Source organism: Schistocerca gregaria, chromosome 7, assembly GCF_023897955.1.
Source record: "Schistocerca gregaria isolate iqSchGreg1 chromosome 7, iqSchGreg1.2, whole genome shotgun sequence".
Taxonomy (NCBI): domain Eukaryota; kingdom Metazoa; phylum Arthropoda; class Insecta; order Orthoptera; family Acrididae; genus Schistocerca; species Schistocerca gregaria.
Window position 1 is genome coordinate 252547302 of NC_064926.1, and position 19886 is coordinate 252567187.

The window sequence follows — 19886 nt, forward strand, 5'->3', positions numbered from 1 at the left end:
TTACATCATCTCCTATCTCGCAGGAGAGCTTCTGTGAAGTCTGGAAGGTAGGAGATGAGGTACTGGTGGAAGTAAAGCTGTGAGGAAGGGTCGTGAGTCGTGCTTGGGTAACTCAGATGATAGAGCACTTGCCCGCCAAAGGCCAAGGTCCCGAGTTCGAGTCTCGGTCCGGCACACAGTTTTAATATGCCAGGGAGTTTAACGTCCCAGAGGTGATCTAGTGGTTGAGGTCGGGACTCTTATCAGGCTAATCCGTTTCAGGAATGTTACTACCCACAAACAATTTTCTGACAGATGCTGCTTTATGGCAGGATTCATACTACCTCTTCCATACTTCATTGTTGGCACTATACATGTTGGCACGTTACGTTCTCCAGGCGTTCGCCAAAGACAATCGTTCCATCGGATTGCGCCACAGAGTACGGCATGATTCATCATTCCAGGTCCCTCTTTTCCAGCAATCCACTGTCCTGTGGCGTGCCTCTTTATACTACCTCAAACGTTGCTTGGCATTGACTACTGTGGCTTATGACGAACTGTTCGAATATTGTACCTCAGTCAAGTCCGTGCGCACAGTCATTGTGTTAGTTGACCTGCTGGTGGCACTTCGAAACACACGAGAGATTGTAAAATGTAAACTTTCACGGCCGGAACTGTCATGATTAATAAAATTCTTTTCCGGGCTATTATGCCGTGGTCTGATGGATTTCGCATTGTAACCCAACGTTTCGTCCCCATCTGCGGAGGACATCTTCAAGGGGGTTCGTGGCTTCTGTTAACTTCCGAAACACACACTGTCTCACTACTGAGAGTAGTGAGACAGTGTGTGTTTCGGAAGTTAACAGTAGCCACGAACCCCCTTGAAGATGTCCTCGAGCTACCAACCCATCAGCCTACTCCCGTCCCTCTCGAAAGTTTTCGAGAGGCTGTACGCGAGAAGACTGATGCGACACGTCACCCAGGAGGGCATCATCCCGGACGAGCAGTTCGGATTCCGAGAAGAGCATGCCACTTCCCACCAGCTGTTGCGGGTGGTAGAACCGGCCATGAGGGCACTGGAGACAAGGGAATTCCTTGGCGCAGTGTTCCTCGACGTCTCCCGAGCGTTTGACTCGGTGTGGCACGACGGTCTCGAGTTCAGACTCTTTGAACAAGGGATACCGACGTCTCACATGACGTTGCTGCGGTCGTACCTGTCCGAACGAACCTTCCACGTGAGGGCTGACGACGGTAAGTCCACAGACCGGCAGATACGTGCAGCGGTGCCGCAGGGGTCGGTTCTCGGCCCCTTCGCTGTATTCCCTGTACACTGCAGACGCGCCGAAAGTGGCAGGAGTCGAACTGGCGCTGTATGCTGATGATACAGCCCTGTTCACGCGCAGCATGAATGCCCAGGTACTGAGAAACCGCCTCCAACGTGGGTGCGACGCCTTGGGCTCATGGGCAACAAAGTGGCGGTTGAAATTCAACGCCACAAAGAGCCAGGCAGTCGTCTTCACTCGAAGACTTCTGCCGCCAGGGCTTACGCCGCTCGAAATCCTGGGAGAACCCATCCCATGGAGTGGGACGGCGAAATACCTAGGGGTTACCCTAGACCGCAGGCTCACCTGGAAGCATCACATCCGTGATGTGAAAGGGAGAGCAATTGGACGCCTCCGCGCCCTGTATCCACTGCTAAACCCGCAGTCGACATTGCCACCGCAACACGGCATCACGCTTTACCTAACATTGGTTCGCCCACTGTTAGAGTATGCGGCCGTGGTCTGGGGGAAAGCCGCAGATGCTCACATTGTGACTCTGCAACGGATACAGAACCGCGCCCTGAAGACTGCTATGCATCTTCCGAGGCGCTTTTCGACGCGCCAACTCCACGAGGGCACCGGAATCCTGCCTCTTCGAGAAAGGTTCCGCGCCATCGCCAGGAAGTTCTACGAGAGGACGGAACACTCTCGCAACCGGCTCATCCGTGGACTAGGCCAACAACCACATCACAGGCGAACCATGCGTTGGCCTGACCTGCTGAGGGATTAAGTTTTTACTAATCCCTCAACAGAGTGTGTCTTTCTCTTTTTCAGGTAAAACCAGACAGGACCATTCGACTAGACTGTTAATTAATATTTCTCTCCCCTACAGGAACTGCAGGAACGACATATGTATGTGTATACTGCATCACCTCGAGCCAAGGACAGGCTCGTCATTCCAGCGTCAGCGTCAGCGACCGAACCCAGTTCCCCCTGAGCAGCCATAGCGTACGGATCTCCGTGCCGTCGCGTTCACAGGAGCTCAGTCCGTCAGTCCATCTGATGATGGCGACATGTATGATCGCCGAAATATTGTGCCCGTTGGACACTGTAGACCGGCAGTACACCCGTGGATATTTTGATTATTATTCCACATAATTCTCTGTAGTCTACATCAATTACAAACATTAGAATAGAGCCCTTGTTATTAAAGTATTCACTTAAGTTCTATTTTGTATTTGTGGGTATTTTATTAAATCGCAATTCTAGCCAGGGCACAGACTGATCGATCGTAGCTGCAGCTTATTATTTGCAGCGAATTAGCTGCGGGGCATGAAAGCAGACGTGTACGACTTTACCCTATGATTACGCTTTTTAAGCAGAGCAGTGCATAGATCAAATATCTGAAGTACAAGCAAGTGCAGGTAAAAACGCAACTGGTTTGCTCGAATGGAACTGTTTAGAAGAGCAACTATACTAGCAGCAACCGTTAGGTACAGTCACCGCATGCACTGCCCTTTGCGGTAATCACGCATCCTATTAAGATCATGTCCCTCGTTTTGTAATGTCCAGGGGACCATTATATTTCGCTGTGACTTGAGTATAATTATTGTCCTTGAATAAAAGTGTTATTTCTGTTCGTCAAAATGCTTAATGAGTTCTGTTGCGTGCTGTGCGCCGGCCGCGGTGACCGAGCGGTTCCTGGCGCTTCAGTCCGGAACCGCGCGACTGCTGCGGTCGCAGGTTCGAATCCTGCCTCAGGCATGGATGTGTGTGATGTCCTTAGGCTAGTTAGGTTTAAGCAGTTCTAAGCCCTAGGGGACTGATAACCTCAGATGTTAATTCCCATAGTGCTCAGAGCCTGCTGTGCTATACTGTTCTTTCTATGCACGGCCAAGTTTCATCAAGCGTGTTACTTGGCAGTGACATCATGCGAAAGTTACTTTTGCCTTACAGTTTTGCACAGTGTAGTTATATGATTATTTTTTTGGCGGTTATAATTGTACTGCAGTAAAGCAGAAATACGAACGTCAATGTTGTTGTTTCAGGTTAACATTTACCGTTTCTCCATTTCCTGGGCACGGGTACTCCCCCTGGGTGACGTCAGTCAAGTCAACCCATTGGGCGTGGAGTACTACAACAAACTAATTGACCTGCTGATTTCCAATGGAATTGAGCCTATGGTAAGACAAACTACCTCAACAGACGTAACTATCTGGATAAAATAATTTTGTATTACTAAGTTATTTTGACTTGCCAACAGCAATTTTTCTTCTTCCACGGAGGTGATTGCGACGGTCGCAGGTTCGAGTCCCATAGTGCTCAGAGCCCTTTGAACCATTTTTTTCCGCGGAGGTAGATGCAAACCAAGTGCGCGAAATTAACAAAACTAATTTTCGTTTTTCGAGGATTTGTCACACACTATCCAAAGACAGACTTTTACTTCAGTCTGATCCCATACACAAATACATCATTGCACATAAAATTATACTATGATTTGTAATTCTTCTCTACATGACCCAAGACGAAGGAACAATTTTTGCCCAGGCGCACAGAATAGAAACAAGTGAATAAGGCTATTTAATTCCCTCTAATATTGTGTCATGTCACCTCGAATGACCATTGGGGCTTCGCATCCACAGGAATACATTAACTGTGGTTTTTCTCGAGTTTAATTGACTTTTGCACCTTCTGTTCCATAGCTGGATACGGAACTTCTTGTACAGTTCAGTACGTCACTAAGTAGACCTGAAACACGTAAACATGTTGAACTCTACAGGGGTGGTGAGGGGGTGTGGCACCCTGGGGTCATTATTCGTGTTGGACTGTTGGTAATCATATCTACTCAACACTGATAACGGCTTTTCCAGAAGATTCCTAGCCGATTCTATACTGCTTTATACGACTCATCACTTCTGTGCCTCCGCTAACGCATACAAATCGTTTCCTGGATATTTAAATTCTTTACTGCTAGCTTAGTCTTGTTCGTCTCGTGATTTCATTCTCTCTGTGCGCGAGTCCCGTCAACTAACGTAGATACTATAATACACATTAATATGTGCATTTACCATAAGAAACTACTGTTTCAAGTTTACAAAATCATTCCTCGTGGACTGAAGGTACATAAAACATGACAGAAAACTGTTGGAGAAGTAACTATAAAGCTAGCCAGATTTAAAAGTAAAGAAAATTTTCAAGATTCGTAATATTTTATAGAAGCTCGAAAATTAATACAGACCTTAATGCGAGGCGCTTTTAACACTTTCCAAAGTGGAACATTGTTGCAAAATCTGGCAAAAATCCAAAGAGATTCTGGTCGTATGTAAATTACAACAGGAGCTGCTAATGTTACCGATGACAGCGCCAGGAAAGTGGATTTACTCAACACATTTTTCCGAAATTTCATCACCAAAGAGGGGTGCAGTAAATATCCCAGAATTAATGTCAAGAACAGCTGTCAAACTGCAGATTTTAGAAGCTGATTATGTCACTAAATAAAGTCTTCTGGTCCAAATTGTATACCAGTTAGGTTCCTTTCAGAGTATGCTGATGAAATAGCTCTATATTTAAGGAACCTGTACAATCTCTCACCCGACGAAAGATTCGTATCTAAGGATTGCAAAAGTCGCGCAGAGCACACCAATACACAAGAAAGGAAATAGGAGTCAACGCTGAATTACAGACTCATATCAAAGACATCAATCTGCAGTAACATTCTGGAACATGTGCCGTCTTGGAACATTATCAAATACCTCGAAGAAGAAACGATTTGTTGGCTCTTACACGGCACGGTTTTGGAAAATATCGTATTTTGAAACACGAGTGGCTCTTTATTCACACGAAGTAATGAGTACTATTGACTGGGCACCTTAGGTTGAATCCATATGTTCATATTTCTAGAAGGCTTTTGACACCGCTCCTCACAAATGGCTTCTAATCAAATTGCGTGTCTTTGGATTATCGTTCCAGCTGTGACAGCCTGGGTTCGTAGCAACTGACGGGAAGTCGTCGAGTGAAACAGAAATTACGTGGCAGGCGATCCACAGGAGGTGTTAAAGGCCCTCTGCTGTTTCTAATCTACATAAACAATTCGAGGAGGGATTGTAAACAGCCCTCTTATATTATTTGCAGTTGACCGTTTAGTGATGTCACCGGAAAATGAATACGAATCACAAAATAAGTCAGAGGAGATATCTGTATAGCACGAGAAGTGAAAAGTGACTCTGAATAATAAAAAAATGTGAACCCCTGCACATGAGTACAAAAAATGCATTAAATTTGTGTTATACGATTCAATTACGACTACGAATAACTTAATATGGAAGCATGACGTAGAAAATGTTTTGGGGAAGGCGAAGCAAAGACTACGTTTTATAGGTAGAACACTTACAGATATGCTACGAAGACTTCCTTCACTGCACTTGTCCGTCCTGTGCTAGAGTTTTTATGAGTGGTGTGGGATCCTTACAAGATAACATTGACGCAAGACATGCAATAACTGCAAAGAAGGGAAGCTCGTTTTCTGTTATCGCGAAACTGAGGAGATAGTTTCACGCATATAATACGTGAGTTGGGGGTGTCAATCACTAAAACAAGGCGAGATCTTTTCACAGATTTTCAACCACCAACTGTCTGCTGTGAATGTGAAAATATTTGGTTGACTCTCACTTACATAGTGAGAAATGACCATCGTAATAAAATAAGAGAAAACAAAGCTCGCACGGAAAGATTCAGGTGTTCATTTTTACTACGTGTCATTCGACTGAGGAACGATCGAGCAATCGTCTGAAAGTGGTTCCGAGAATCCTCTGCCAAGAAGTTTGCTATGAACGGCAGGATAATGGTGCAGATGTAGATGTACATGAACCAAAACTTTCTGAACAATCCCGCCGCGCAATTAAGTGCCTCGTAGTGGTGTTGAGGGTACGTGAGGCGGTGCAGAGATGGATGGGTAACCATACTAGCGACGCTACAGACCACGAGTACAGAAATCCACTTACAGCAGCGATTTTCAGAAAGGTCAGAGTGTTATGGCTGTTGCCTGGGAATTATCATCTCGGAAACAGCTAATCTGGTCAGCTGTTAGCATACTATAGTCGTGAGGAGCCACATACATGTTGAAGGATGGTGAGATCGCCGGCAAGATGTTGGACGTCCGCACCTCATCACAGGACTTTGAGGTCGAAAGCTTTCCGGCTCTGTATTGCTGGATAGGAGGCGATGTGTGACAGTTCTCATGACAGAATACAATGCTGGTCAGGCTCATGTTCAGCATGTATTGTTGAATATGGGGCTGTACAGCTAACGTCCGCTATGTGTTTCTATGTTGACCCAACGACATTTTCAATTGCAGCTTCATAGGACACAGGATCATTGACAGTGGACCGTAGATCAATGGAAACGTGTCGCATGGTCGGATGAAATACCTACATGTTACACTATGTCGTAAGTCCTGTCGGAAACATCGACTGCTCAAAACATGCAGCAGATCGGTGAGGGCAGCTTTATGTCATGGGGTGACGTTCACTTGGGATTCATGGGACCTGTGGCTGTAGTCGAAGGCACCATGTCAGTTGTGGACGATGTGAGCTTTATTGCAGTCCACTTGGATCCCTTCATTCTTGATGTCTTTCCTGAGGACGATGGGATCTTCCATAAGGATAACTGTCCGTGTCATATGGTGCTACAGGGGTTCACTGAGCATGATGGAGAATTCGCGTTGATGTATGAGGCACTAGATGCAACTTTCTGAAGCCAGTGGAACACATCTGGTACGTTACCGGGAGCCAGCTAGGCGCCTACCAACCACCAGTCCATAATTTACGGGAACTGCGCGAAATTTGGATAAACTGGTGCTATATACCTCCGGAAACCTACCATCTACTTGTCGAGTCCATGCTACGCGGAATAGCTGCCGTATTAAGTGCAAAAGATCGACCAATAAGTTATTAAGCAGGCCGTCATAACGTTTCATCTTATCAGTGTAGTTTCAGCTAATTATAGGTTTAAAATTATATGTTTGTGCTCATCAACTAATATACTGAGCATATATAAGCAATGACCGACACTTTGAATATAACACTTCTGTAATTCGCTTCGGCGACAGTAACAGGAAACTGATGTAGTTCCGGAGGTCCAAGGTACAGAGCGTGTATTGCACGGCCCGGTATGGCGTTCCAGAACTACAGATTAATGATACTGATAATTCTGTACAATTTGTACTGCTTTTAGTGAGAGGGGTTGCAGATAAATAGTAAGCAGGATTCAGATCCTGGACTTGATATAAACTTTTATTTGTCGCCAGTGAATTCTTTTCTTGCCGAAATGTGGCAGAGATCGGAATTTCTCCTTTCTGAACAAATAATGTATTGCTTCTTGCTATCTATACGCTAAAATTTTTGTTCTGTGTGTGTGTGTTTTTTTAAGTTGTGCGTCGTTTGTTTTACGACTGGTTTGATGCTAGTAGCAACGAATTTCCATTTCGTTCCAACTTATTTACCCAGCGTTGTAAATTATTTACTAGATACACTCCGCAACACAATTAAAGGGTTACTGTTTTCGATACCCCGAGATTCTACTCCATAGCGACGCTGGTTTGAAATTTGACTCAAACGTCCCTATAACCTTCCCCTGTAATAGTACTAAAGCGTAGCGCCCTACAGAATCACCCTCGGGCTATGTAATGGTTTAAAAAGCAAGACGACCACACATGAGAAAAAAATTAATGTGAGGTGTAACGTGGATTAGTGCTGTCACACTGGTACCTAATTTCAGCGCAATTCTGCACAAACGCCATCGCGGACGTGTCTTACGAAAGAAGCTACGTCACACCCCTTCTTACCGACATTTCACCCTTGCTTTTGATACCTCTGCGATGGATGTTAGAATCACGACGCTCGCCATTGAAAGCAAGCAGTTTTTTATGGACGGCTGAGGAATACATTTTAGACACACCGCCGCACCTTATCGACACAAGGAGATGCCATAAAGGTTTCAATGAAACCACAGCCAGCCGCGGTGGTCTAGCGGTTAAGGCGCTCAGTCCGGAACCGCGCGACTGCTGCGGTCGCAGGTTCGAATCCTGCCTCGGGCATGGATGTGTGTGATGTCCTTAGGTTAGTTAGGTTTAAGTAGTTCTAAGTTCTAGGGGACTGATGACCACAGCAGTTAAGTCCCATAGTGCTCAGAGCCATTTGAACCATTTTTTGAAACCACACCTTCTCCTGGAGTGTTGATTCCCATGCATTTGCGATCTAAAACGACAGTTCTCAGCTCGATGAGCAACAGGTATACGTTAACCTTAGACACCCCCAGGGCGATTCAGCCCTTCTATAACGACATCTTGGGCAGGCGACAGCACTGAACGCGGTCGCGTCCCTTTGGAGTTTAGCGCAACTGCAATTTTTGCTCTGATGTACAGGATGGAACGTTCAAAACTATTTTATGGAATATGAAAGTGATCTGAAGCTGTAAAGGGTGTTTTTGATTTTTCAGCCCTCCTATTTCTCAACCTCCTGTGGTGTGATCACTAAGGGGGGTGGGGGGGCACATGCTTGAATAAAACGTCAAAGATTCCCCTAAAACCCTCCAATTCGGTAACTGGAGGTTCTGAGAGGGACCCTTTGCCGTTTTATTCACGTTTGTGTCAATGTCGCACCCCATCCCCTTCCCCCCTCCCCGCCAGTGCTCACGCAACAGGAGGGCTGAAAAAGTATAAAAACCCTTTGCTACTTCGGTTCATCTACATCTACATCTACATGGATACTCTGCATATCACACTTAAGTGCCTGGCAGAGGGTTTATCAAACCACCTTCACAATTCTCCATTATTCCAATCTCGTACAGCGCGCGGAAAGACTGAATACCTATATCTTTCCGTACGAGCTCTGACTTCCCTTACTTTATCTAGGCGATCGTTTCTCCGTATGTAGGTCGGTGTCAACAAAATATTTTAGCATTCGGAGGAGAAAGTTGGCGACTAGAATTTCGTGAGAAGATTCCGTCGCAACGAAAAACGTCTTTCTTTTAATGATGTCCAGTCCAAATCCTGTATCATTTCTGTGACATTCTCTCCCATATTTCTCGATAATACAAAACGTGCTGCCTTTCTTTGAACTTTTTCGATGTACTCCGTCAGTCCTATCTGGCAAGGATCCCACACCGCGCAGCAATGTTCTAGAAGAGGACGGACAAGCGTACTGTAGGTCTGTTACATTTTCTAAGTGTCCTGCCAATAAAACGCAGTCTTTGGTTAGCCTTCTCCACAACATTTTCTATGTGTTCCTTCCAATTTAAGTTGTTCGTAACTGTAATACATAGGTATTTAGTTGAATTTATGGCTTTTAGCTTAGAGTGATTTATCGGGTAACCGAGGTTTAACGAGTTCCTTTTTGCATCATGTGGATGACCTCATACTTTTCGTTATCTAGGGTCAACTGCCACTTTTCGCACCATTCAGATATCTTTTCTAAATCATTTTGCAGTTTGTTTTGATTTTGGTTCAAATGGTTCAAATGGCTCTGAGCACTATGGGACTTAACTTCTGAGGTCATCAGTCCCCTAGAACTTAGTACTACTTAAACCTTCCTAACCTGAGGAAATCACACACATCCATGCCCGAGGCAAGATTCGAACCTGCGACCGTAGCGGTCCCGCGGTTCCAGACTGTAGCGCCTAGAACCGCTCGGCCACTCTGGCCGGCGACTGTGTGTCAATAGACAGTTTTCTTCGAGGTAATTCACAATGTTCGGGCACAATATATAATCTAAAATCCTGCTGCATATCGACGTTAACGATATGGCTCTGTAATCCAGTGGATTACTCCTACTCCCTTTCTTGAATATTGGCGTGGCCTGTGCAACTTTCCAGCCTTTGGGTACGGATCTTTCGTCGAGCGAACGATTGTATATGATTGTTAAGTATGGAGCTAATGCATCAGCATACTCCGAAAGGGACCTAACTGGTATACAGTCTGGACCAGAAAATTTGCTTTTATTAAGTGATTTAAATTGCTTCACTACTCCGAGGATATTTACTTCTACGTTACTCATGTTGGCAGCTGTTCTCAGTTCGAATTCTGGAATATTTACTTCGTCTTCTTTTGTGAAAGCATTTCGGAAGGCTGTGTTTAGTAACTCTGCTTTGGCAACACTGTCTTCGATAGTATCTCCATTGCTATCGTGCAGAGAAGGCATTGATTGTTTCTTGCCGCTAACATACTTCACATACGACCAGAATCTCTTTGGATTTTCTACCAGGTTTCGAGACAAAGTTTCGTTGTGGAAACTGTTATAGGCATCCCGCAATGAAGTCCGCGATGAATTTCGAGCTTCTGTAAAGGATCGCCAATCTTGGGGATTTTGCGTCTGTTTAAATTTCGCATGTTTGTTTCGTTGTTTCTGCAACAGAGTCTAACCCGTTTTGTGTACCAAGGAGGATCAGCTCCGTCGTTTAAATTTCGTAAAACAGCGTTCGTGCTACACTCCAAAGGTCATGCTTTGTTTCAAGACTGCTTCTGTCGCAGTTATAGTCATATGTTATTGGACACATTCTTTGAGTTGTCAAGGCTGTACGCCTGGTTGGTTAGGAAGGAGCTGAAGTTTGTGATGTCTGAAGATAGGTGTAATCCCGAAACGAGTAACATGTTCTAATAAAATTGAACATCTAATGACTTTATTGCGATTTGACAGCAGTGATTGCCCACTATTAACATAAAAGTGATCGCAGGCCTCAGACGGGATTTTATGTCCTGTATATCATACTCCACAGGGCTGCGATTTCATTCAATGCGGCTATGGGCCCACGATTGTCATTCGAGAAAGGCTGAATCATACTGAGAGTGTCTGCAGTGTCAAAGGCTGCCAAGAACATGTTCCTGTTATTCATCGCGCTGCGAACCGTAGCTTTAGATCGCAAAATGTGTCGGAATCAACAGCCCAAGGGGAGGAGTGGTTCATTGACATCTCTTATGTCCCTAAGTCCGTTTCTTGTCAATGCGGAGCGACGGTGCGTGTGAAATGTTTTCCTCGGCCGCCCATAAGAAAAGCGCATCATTGCAACTTCGGGCATTGCGATTCAGAGACGTGGGTAAGGGATAGTCTGCTGACCTTCCCATCGTGTGAGACGTCCACGGTGGTATTAAGCAGAATTACGATGGTCTTTGGGGCCAGTGTGGCATCATTAAACTACCTTACACCTCACATTAACTTCTGGGCTCTGACCTTTCTTCCCCATGTGTCGACACCTTGCTGTCTGAGGCATCACCGAGCTCGAGGCTGATGTCGTGGGGCTCCAAGCTCACCGAACATTACAGAGGAAGGTCGGAGGCACCTTTGAGCCAAATTTCAAAGTTCTGTAACGGAATGGGAGACATTTTCGAAAAAGTGGCCCTTTAACTGTGCTGTGCAGTGTGTGTATACTCTATTAACTGACTTTCCTTGCTGCTTTTGCCTCCTATGGCTTCCTCGAACAAAATGGGAGTTATTTTCTGATGTCCCATAACATGTTCTATTATCTTGTCCCTCTTGTAGTAATTGTTTTCTACACATTCCTTGCCTTGGTGCTTCTGCAGGGAATCACTTCTGCACATAGCATCACAAGCGATTTGTGTCTCTTCTTTTATGATTTTCTCACTGTTCTTGGTTCACTTCCAGACAATGTTGTATTCCATACGTACATTCACAAAAACTTCTTTCTGAAGCTGAGGCCTATATTTAATATCCGCAGATTTCTTGTATTGAGGAATGTTGCATGCGCTGGTGTGCTTATGTCCTTTTTTCTTCATCTGTCACACGTTATTATGCTTGCAATACAGGAGACCCTTTCTACTAAGCGGTCTCCAGCTTTGGTAATCCGATCACTCACAGTGTCGATCTCCGTAGCTGTATGGTTAGCGTAAATGTTTGCGATGCGACGACCCCGGTCCGATTTGGAAAGTCGGAGAGACGACTGGAGACTGCTGTTCTGACCACATGCCCCTCCATACCGCATCGTCGTGAGACCGAAATGCATAGGATGACACGTCCCTTGGGCCTTCAAGGCTTGTACGAGGAGCTCATTGTCACTCACGGTATTCTCCAGTTCCAAATGTTGCAGTTTTCACAAACAGCAATACATCACATTCATTTAAAAATGTTTGTATGTTCTCCCACGTCCACATAAGCTTTGTGCAACTCAACTAATTTCTTCATAGCAGAGTGTCTGATTTTACCGAGAAAGGTTAAATTCGCAGACATGGGATTAAAAGAAGCATTGTACACCGAACTGGAAATTTAAAACATTATGCGAGTTCCATATGAGATGTAGAGAAGTATCGACTGAGTTAAAGTGAGAAGTTACAATAGCTTGTTACTTGTGAGTTGCCATTGTTACTTCAGCACGATGAGGGTGTTTACCTGTTAAATGAGAAAAGCTAAGTAATGATTATAATCACGTAATATGCACTGATCAGAGGATTCCTGCTTTCAAAACTCAAATACATCTACGAAGAACAGTAAATAACAAACTTAACATAGACAAGAAAAAACTGAGAATAAGAAAAAATGTGATGTTTCTGGAAATTCGCGTATTCCCGTAGAGCTGTTTCAAATTAAATATATTGTCAGTAGTGTTTCTCTGATAATTTGTCTTGTAAATAAATTGTATGTTCTTTATTAAAATGGGAGACCATCAAGTCTAGGATATTACATGTTTAGTGTTTTGTTTGTTTGCTTCCTTATTGTGTAGAGAGGTCCTTCGTTGGTATGGAAAAACAGTTTTCCAAGATAGAAGTGACAATGTCGGTTCCTCATGACACATAGATATTCTGTTTCTGAAGATTTCCTTCAAGGGCACGTCGCGCTGTAATTGTGATTTTATTTTTCTAATTAAATTTGTTTCTTTGGTGAGTCACAAGTGTGTGTGTACGCATGTGTTAATGCCATAAGTTTCTCACTTATCAGTAATAAGCGTCCAAATACTCAATAACATTTTAAAATTCTCTGTTAATCTTTTTTGGACTGATTATTCTCTTTTCAATGACAGTAGTTATGTCAACAGCTTTTAGGACACGTTCTTGATACATACTGACTTTAAACAGTCTAGTAAGATCAGTTACTGTAAATTATGTGAACCATGGACCTTGCCGCTGGTGGGGAGGCTTGCGTGCCTCAGCGATACAGATAGCCGTACCGTAGGTGCAACCACAACGGAGGGGTATCTGTTGAGAGGCCAGACAAACGTGTGGATCCTGAAGAGTGACAGCAGTCTTTTCAGTAGTTGCAGGGGCAACAGTCTGGATGATTGACTGATCTGGCCTTGTAACAATAACCAAAACGGCCTTGCTGTGCTGGTACTGCGAACGGCTGAAAGCAAGGGGAAACTACAGCCGTAATTTTTACCGAGGGCATGCAGCTTTACTGTATGTGCATGGGGAGCTGCATCAAACCAGTGTCTGGACTGAATAACACAACAACAACAACAACAATTGTTTGGGTATATCTATAGCTGGAGATTCTTCTTCTTTGGACTGCAGCCTCCTGGGGGCCCTGACCTCCTACAAAAAGTGTCTCCATACATCTCTGCTCCCTGCTTTTGTGTTCCGTCCTCGGATCTTCATCTCAGTGAAGTCAGCCAACACATTGCCTAGCCATCTCCTTCTTGGTTATCCCTTCCTTGTGGTGGATTACAATCTGCCTTTCATTATTAGTTTTTGTATCCCATCGCCTACAGTTCTCTGAAACTTCATAAATTTTGCTGTATCTTTCACGTGTATAAACTGTTGTAGTTCATGATGTCTTACTTTCCAACTCTCTTGCTCTCTCACAGGTCTTCATGGATTTAAGAATTTATATTTCAAATGCCCTTAGGTTGTTTTAAATCTTCTGCCGTCATTGCCCATATTTCTGACTCATGTTTAAAAACTGGTCATATTCATAACTTTATTGTTCTTGTAATTAGAGAATTCTTAAATACCTGTAAGTTCGCATAATAGACTGTATTTCCTGCTCGTATCCTTTCTGTTATACATTGTCTCTTACTATTACCGTTGGTCCTAAGGACACCTATATAAAGGAAGCACCTTTATCAGAGTCCTGCAGAACATATATTCTTCTACCTTTTGTTCTGACTCGTTATCATTTAACGTATGTACATTGATGAGGCAAAACATTATGACCACCTGCTTAATAGCGTATTTGTACGTCTTTGGAGCGAAATACATCACTGGTCCTGTGTATCAGTGATCCGACAATTTATTGGTAGCTTTTTAGAGGTATGTGAAATTAGATTTCTACACACAAGTGAAGTAATTGGCATACACAACGAGCCGCTGATTTACGTACACGATGATGGCACCGTATAGCGATCCACATAGGATTTAAATCAGGCAAATTGGTCGCCGAGGCATCAACGTGAGATCACTATAACGCTCCTCAAACCACTGTAGCACGGTTTTTGCTCCGAGACACGGACAATAATGCTGCCGAAAGATGACGTTGCCATCAGGGAAGGCAACAAGTATGAAGGGATGCAGATCGTTCGCAGCTGTCAGCGTATCTTCGATTAGTAACACAGGTGACATGAAAGCGTAGGAGAATGTCTCCCATAGTACAATACTGGCGCGCTGCACGTTTCGAGACGCTATTCATCTCGATGATGGCGTTTGTGAAGACGACTATCGACCTAGTGTAGCAAACATGTGATTCAGCCGAAGAGCCGACACGTTTCCAATGATCTACGGTCGAATACACAAGGTCCCGAGCCCACTGCAATCGCAATTGATGTCGTTGGGTCAGCTTGTGATTACGTAGAGGTGGTCTGTTGCAGAGCTCCATGTTCAACAATGTACAATGAATGGTGTGCTCTGAAACACTCGTGCGTGCACCAGCATTGTGTTCTTTTGGAAGAGATGCCGCATGTGACTATCTACCCTACTTTATAGACTAGACAAGCCTCCGAACCGTACGTTCTGTGGGTGTCCAACCATTTAGCGCCTAGTGTCTGTTTCACTGTCCTACCTTTTTCTGCAGAGGCTCACGACAGTAGCACGTGAACATTCGATCAGCTTCACCGTTTTTGAAATATTCGTCCACAGGCTCTGGGCAGTAATAATCTGCCCTTTGTCACAGTCACTTATCTCAATGGAATTCCCCATTTGCAGCTCACATCTTCGTTAGGGTTATCCCCCGTCCGTATCTGCTCCACTTACGTACTTTTATTACCAGGTCACCAGGTGGCAACCAACGTCGCGGTGGGCACTGGTCATAATATTTTGGCTCATCCAAAGCATCTAGCCAACTTGTTCATATATCTTGCCACAATTGCATTATATTAGCATGTGCACGTATATATGAGTGGATTTAATCATTATTGTACCCTTCTCGTATGTTTTTACTGTTGTGTACCTCAATCGGCAGAAGCGCAAATCTTATAGGATCATTTTGTTGTCCGTCGGTCTGTCTGCCCGACTGTTCAGTTTTCCTCAGGATCTGCTAGAGGTGTCAAGTTGAAAATTGTCACATACTAAAGTCTATGGTTCCTCGGCGATGTGAAAAATTTAAGCTTCTAAATCAATGCAATCAAAAGATACAGCCATTTATGTCACATATTTTCATCCTGGAAGACTCACCGAGCAAAATCTACAGATAAACTACCTATATATATGTCCAACACAGTGGTTTAGGGATAAAGGGTGTGCCTGGACACCGAAAGATATTGGGATCGAATGTCTGTCGGACTATGGATTTTTTAGTCTTAGTTTTAACCTAGCATTCTTCTCTCATCGATGTGAGGAGTTGGCAGAAACAACACGTGGTTTGCGTTCTACATTAAACTGTAGGCTCCCTTTCCTATGTGGCGTCCACCAGGCAGTTCACCCAAACGAGATTATTATCATTATCTGTACAAAGAATTTTTAACACGTTGCAGCCATGTCAGCAACTGTGATAAATTAATATGTCAAAAATCCGCCTCAGCTGCGAAATGTTATTGGTATTTACCCAGGTCTCAGAGTAATCTAGCCTTCTTCAGAAGCATAAAATAAACTAATACATGCTAGAATAAGGCACGTTCAAATATAAAAAGCTAAAGTACCATGGTACCGTGTCCAGCTACGTTACTTAGCTCAGGAACAGCCGCGGCCCCACTTCGTGGAAAGCGGTCGGTTACCCCCCCCCCCCCCCCCCCTCGAGAGTTCAACCCGATTTCTAAACTGAAGGAAACATTTTACGGCTTTCGCTTGAGAACCGCTACAAATTCGTCGGGCAATAGACCGCGCCGCTCGAACTGTCAACACAACCGACACTGCTAAGGGTATCCTACGACTTCCACATCTCTGGCAACGGGTTATACATAATGCTGGTGACTACTTTGAAGGTCAGTAATACTCTGAAACACGTAGCTATTTTGTACGAGCTGTAAATAAATAGTTGCCACTTCTAAAGTTGCATCCCTCGTATAAGCTTTGCCAGCCTCCCCTTCCCATACCTATTGGGGTGCAAGCCATGCCTAGCGAAACCTGATCTACTGATAGACCCGACTGGCACCACTGAAATGTGACCCATGCCCTCTGCCATCGGCACCCTCCCCAAACCCATGTTAAAGTGCCTAACAGCTGCACTAAGATGAGGCCGATCATGACGCTGAAACAGCTGCACGAAATGCACATTAGTGCCACCGGTTTTACTAGCTATCTGTACCCGGTCACCACCTACATCATATTCTCTGACCCTATCAAGATTGTTCCCTGTTCCACCCACTATCACTACCTGATTCTCCTTTGCAAAATTCCTCCATAACTCCCCTATGCCATCAGTCACCTGAGCCAACCCTGCACTAGGCTTCACAATGCTGGTGACTTGGTACTCACTCCCCAACATTTCCTGCAACTGCTGGCCCACACCTCTACTGTGCGAACTACCTAGCAGCAGAATTTCTTCTTTCTGTTTGACTTTGCAACTAACCTAGGTCTCCTAACTGCTGTGGACTACTGCATGTTCCTTACATATACAGCTACAACAGGCTCCTAACCACTCAACTCGGGCAGTTGGTCAAATCTATTGCATATACGCTAAGTATAACTGTCTGAATACCTCCTCCTCCTAGCTGCCTTCTTGCCAACTGCCAGTTCCCATTCCCCACCACCCTTCACCCTTCTCAACCTATCTAGTTCCTCCTTTGCGCGTTGTAACTGCACCTGAAGGGCACAGATCTTACGCTCCTGCTCCGCTATCAACTTATTTCTACTACAGATTCTGCATTCCCAGGAGAGGATCTCGCTAGAATGGCCACTGGCTTCCCCACTGCATCCCCCCCCCCCCCCCCCCCCCCGCCAGCCGCGATGGTCTCGCGGTTCTAGGCGCCAGTCCGGAACCGTGCGACTGCTACGGTCGCAGGTTCGAATCCTGCCTCGGGCATGGATGTGTGTGATGTCCTTAGGTTAGTTAGGTTTAAGTAGTTCTAAGTTCTAGGGGACTAATGACCACAGCAGTTGAGTCCCATAGTGCGCAGAGCCATTTGAATCATCCCCCCCTCCCCCCCCCCCCCCCCCAAATGAAAATACTTTGAACAAATCCCACACCGTAATCCACTACTCACAAACCTACGACAGAGCTTACACTTCTCACTCATGGTACAATTTTACATTTACTGAAAAAAACTATACGTCTACGTTACCTAAGGTCAGTTACACCACTAGAGAACTATTTATAGAACTAACAATAGCAGTCTCGAAATTCTCCGTATGCTAAGAAAGCAACTACTTGGATTAATACTACTACACCACAGTTAATATCAATTCCAACAAAACTTCACAAAATTTTTAGCTAAAACAAAAAATTAAACCGGCCACTGGAACACTCAGCGAAGTTAAAACACTGAATTGAAATTTTACTGAAAGGTTTCACTAGACACAATAAGAAACGTCAGCTGAAAACTAAAGCACGAAATTTACTAAATGACTTCAACGCACAGAAAACTCTAGAAAACACAACGAGCGAACGTTTCCAAACGTTTATTAAATTGTTATTTCGCCACAAACAGCGCGATGTGTTGTTCGAAAAAGGATAATGCTCGCCCACACACTGTCTGTGAAACTTAACGTGCTTTGCAAGACGAGCAGCAACCTCCCTGGCCAGCACGACGAACGGACTTGTCTCCCATTGAGTACGTGTGGGGTATGATGGGACGAGAAATTACTCGTGCGACTCCTCAGCCGACAACTGTTACACAACTACGTGCGTACATCGCTGCAGGCGTGGAATAACGTGTCCGTATCCCAGGACTGTATTCGCCATATGTACTATCGACAGAGTCAGCGACTGCATTGCCGCTCTTGGAGGCTTCACAAAGTGCCAATATCGGTTTTTCAGCTCAATACTTGGTACCACAGAACCGCTTGTGCTGTTGTTTTGTAAACGTAATGATTTCACGTACTCCAAATCTTGAGGTGATTGGAAATCTCTAGAAGGATGTCCTAAGCAGTGCTAAGTGCGGACAGACGATCACCCTGTTTCATTCCATTTGTAAACTTTTGAGCACTCGTTCCATTTGTTACTCATCTTTACTTTCGTCTTTGTGTCCTTCATTGTTAACGAAACTAACTTTCTTAGCTTCTCAAATGGTTCAAATGGCTCTGAGCACTATGGGACTTAACATCTATGGCCTAACACAACCACAGAGATCTATGTAATAATCGTAAGTTTTTCCGTTATTTGTCTAATAACAACTGCCTGGGAGCATATTTTACGGAAATCGCAGTGGTAACTGCAGCTTGTGGAAGTCGAATTGTTGCTTGCTAGACATTATTAATATAGGTGTATCCGACATAGTGTACCATGTGCACAGAATTCTAGCAGTGATATAGTCAAGCAAGAAAAGAGTGCACCTCATGAACATTTCTGCACGTACCGAAATACCAAATATGTATGAAATTGTCATCTTCTTGTACATTTGCTATAAAAGTAGAACAGGAAAGGCATATTGTCGAGCAAATAGTCCCTTATAATTTTGTTGTTTCCATTATAAGAAGGTTGTTGGAAGTCTGAGACTGTAAAAACAATGGTTTTATTTGTTATGCAACAACATTTACTTACACCAATTAAAAAAAAAGAAAAACATGACTGGCAGCATTAAATGTTGCTGATGAACAAACAGAAACGTTGCTCGTACTTGATTATCTAGTCCATGAAGACATGCATTCGGCTTAGGTCTACATTATCTAGAAAAAAAACATTGCTCATTCATTATTCGCACTAAACTGTTTCTATGTTTGCTAACTCTGGATCACCAAGGAGAAAATAAAGTGTCTTAGCCGCCTGCGTGTGCAAAAGAGTGAGTAGATGCCAAAGTATCAAATAACTACAGTTTCGACATACTGTTCTTCATTCAGTACTCAGCCTTTGTTGATTACGTGAAATTTCATTCATCAGATAGCTCGCTTCTCAAGAAACGATTAAAGTCTGTATTACATAAGCGTATTGTTATTTTTTCTTTACTCACGAGTGTTTTAGATGTAATCAGACTCACATGCATAGCCTCGTCAGAGATGACTATTAACCACTTCATTTCAACTTCCGCTTTGTCATCTTACGACCATATTGCTCCACTATATTGTTAGAAGAAAAATGTTTCACACACTGACGTAATTGGAAAGTAAAGTCCCTTTTGACG

The 19886-nt window shown here is 44.1% G+C and overlaps 1 protein-coding gene across 1 annotated transcript in view; it reads left to right on the plus strand.

The window, feature by feature from the left end:
* LOC126281966 (myrosinase 1-like) overlaps nt 1–19886 on the plus strand; it is a 286428-nt gene that overhangs the window by 45605 nt on the left and 220937 nt on the right. The window contains exon 3 of the mRNA XM_049981342.1: nt 3290–3424. Coding sequence (XP_049837299.1) covers nt 3290–3424 — 135 coding nt within the window. The remainder of the gene's footprint in view (nt 1–3289; nt 3425–19886) is intronic.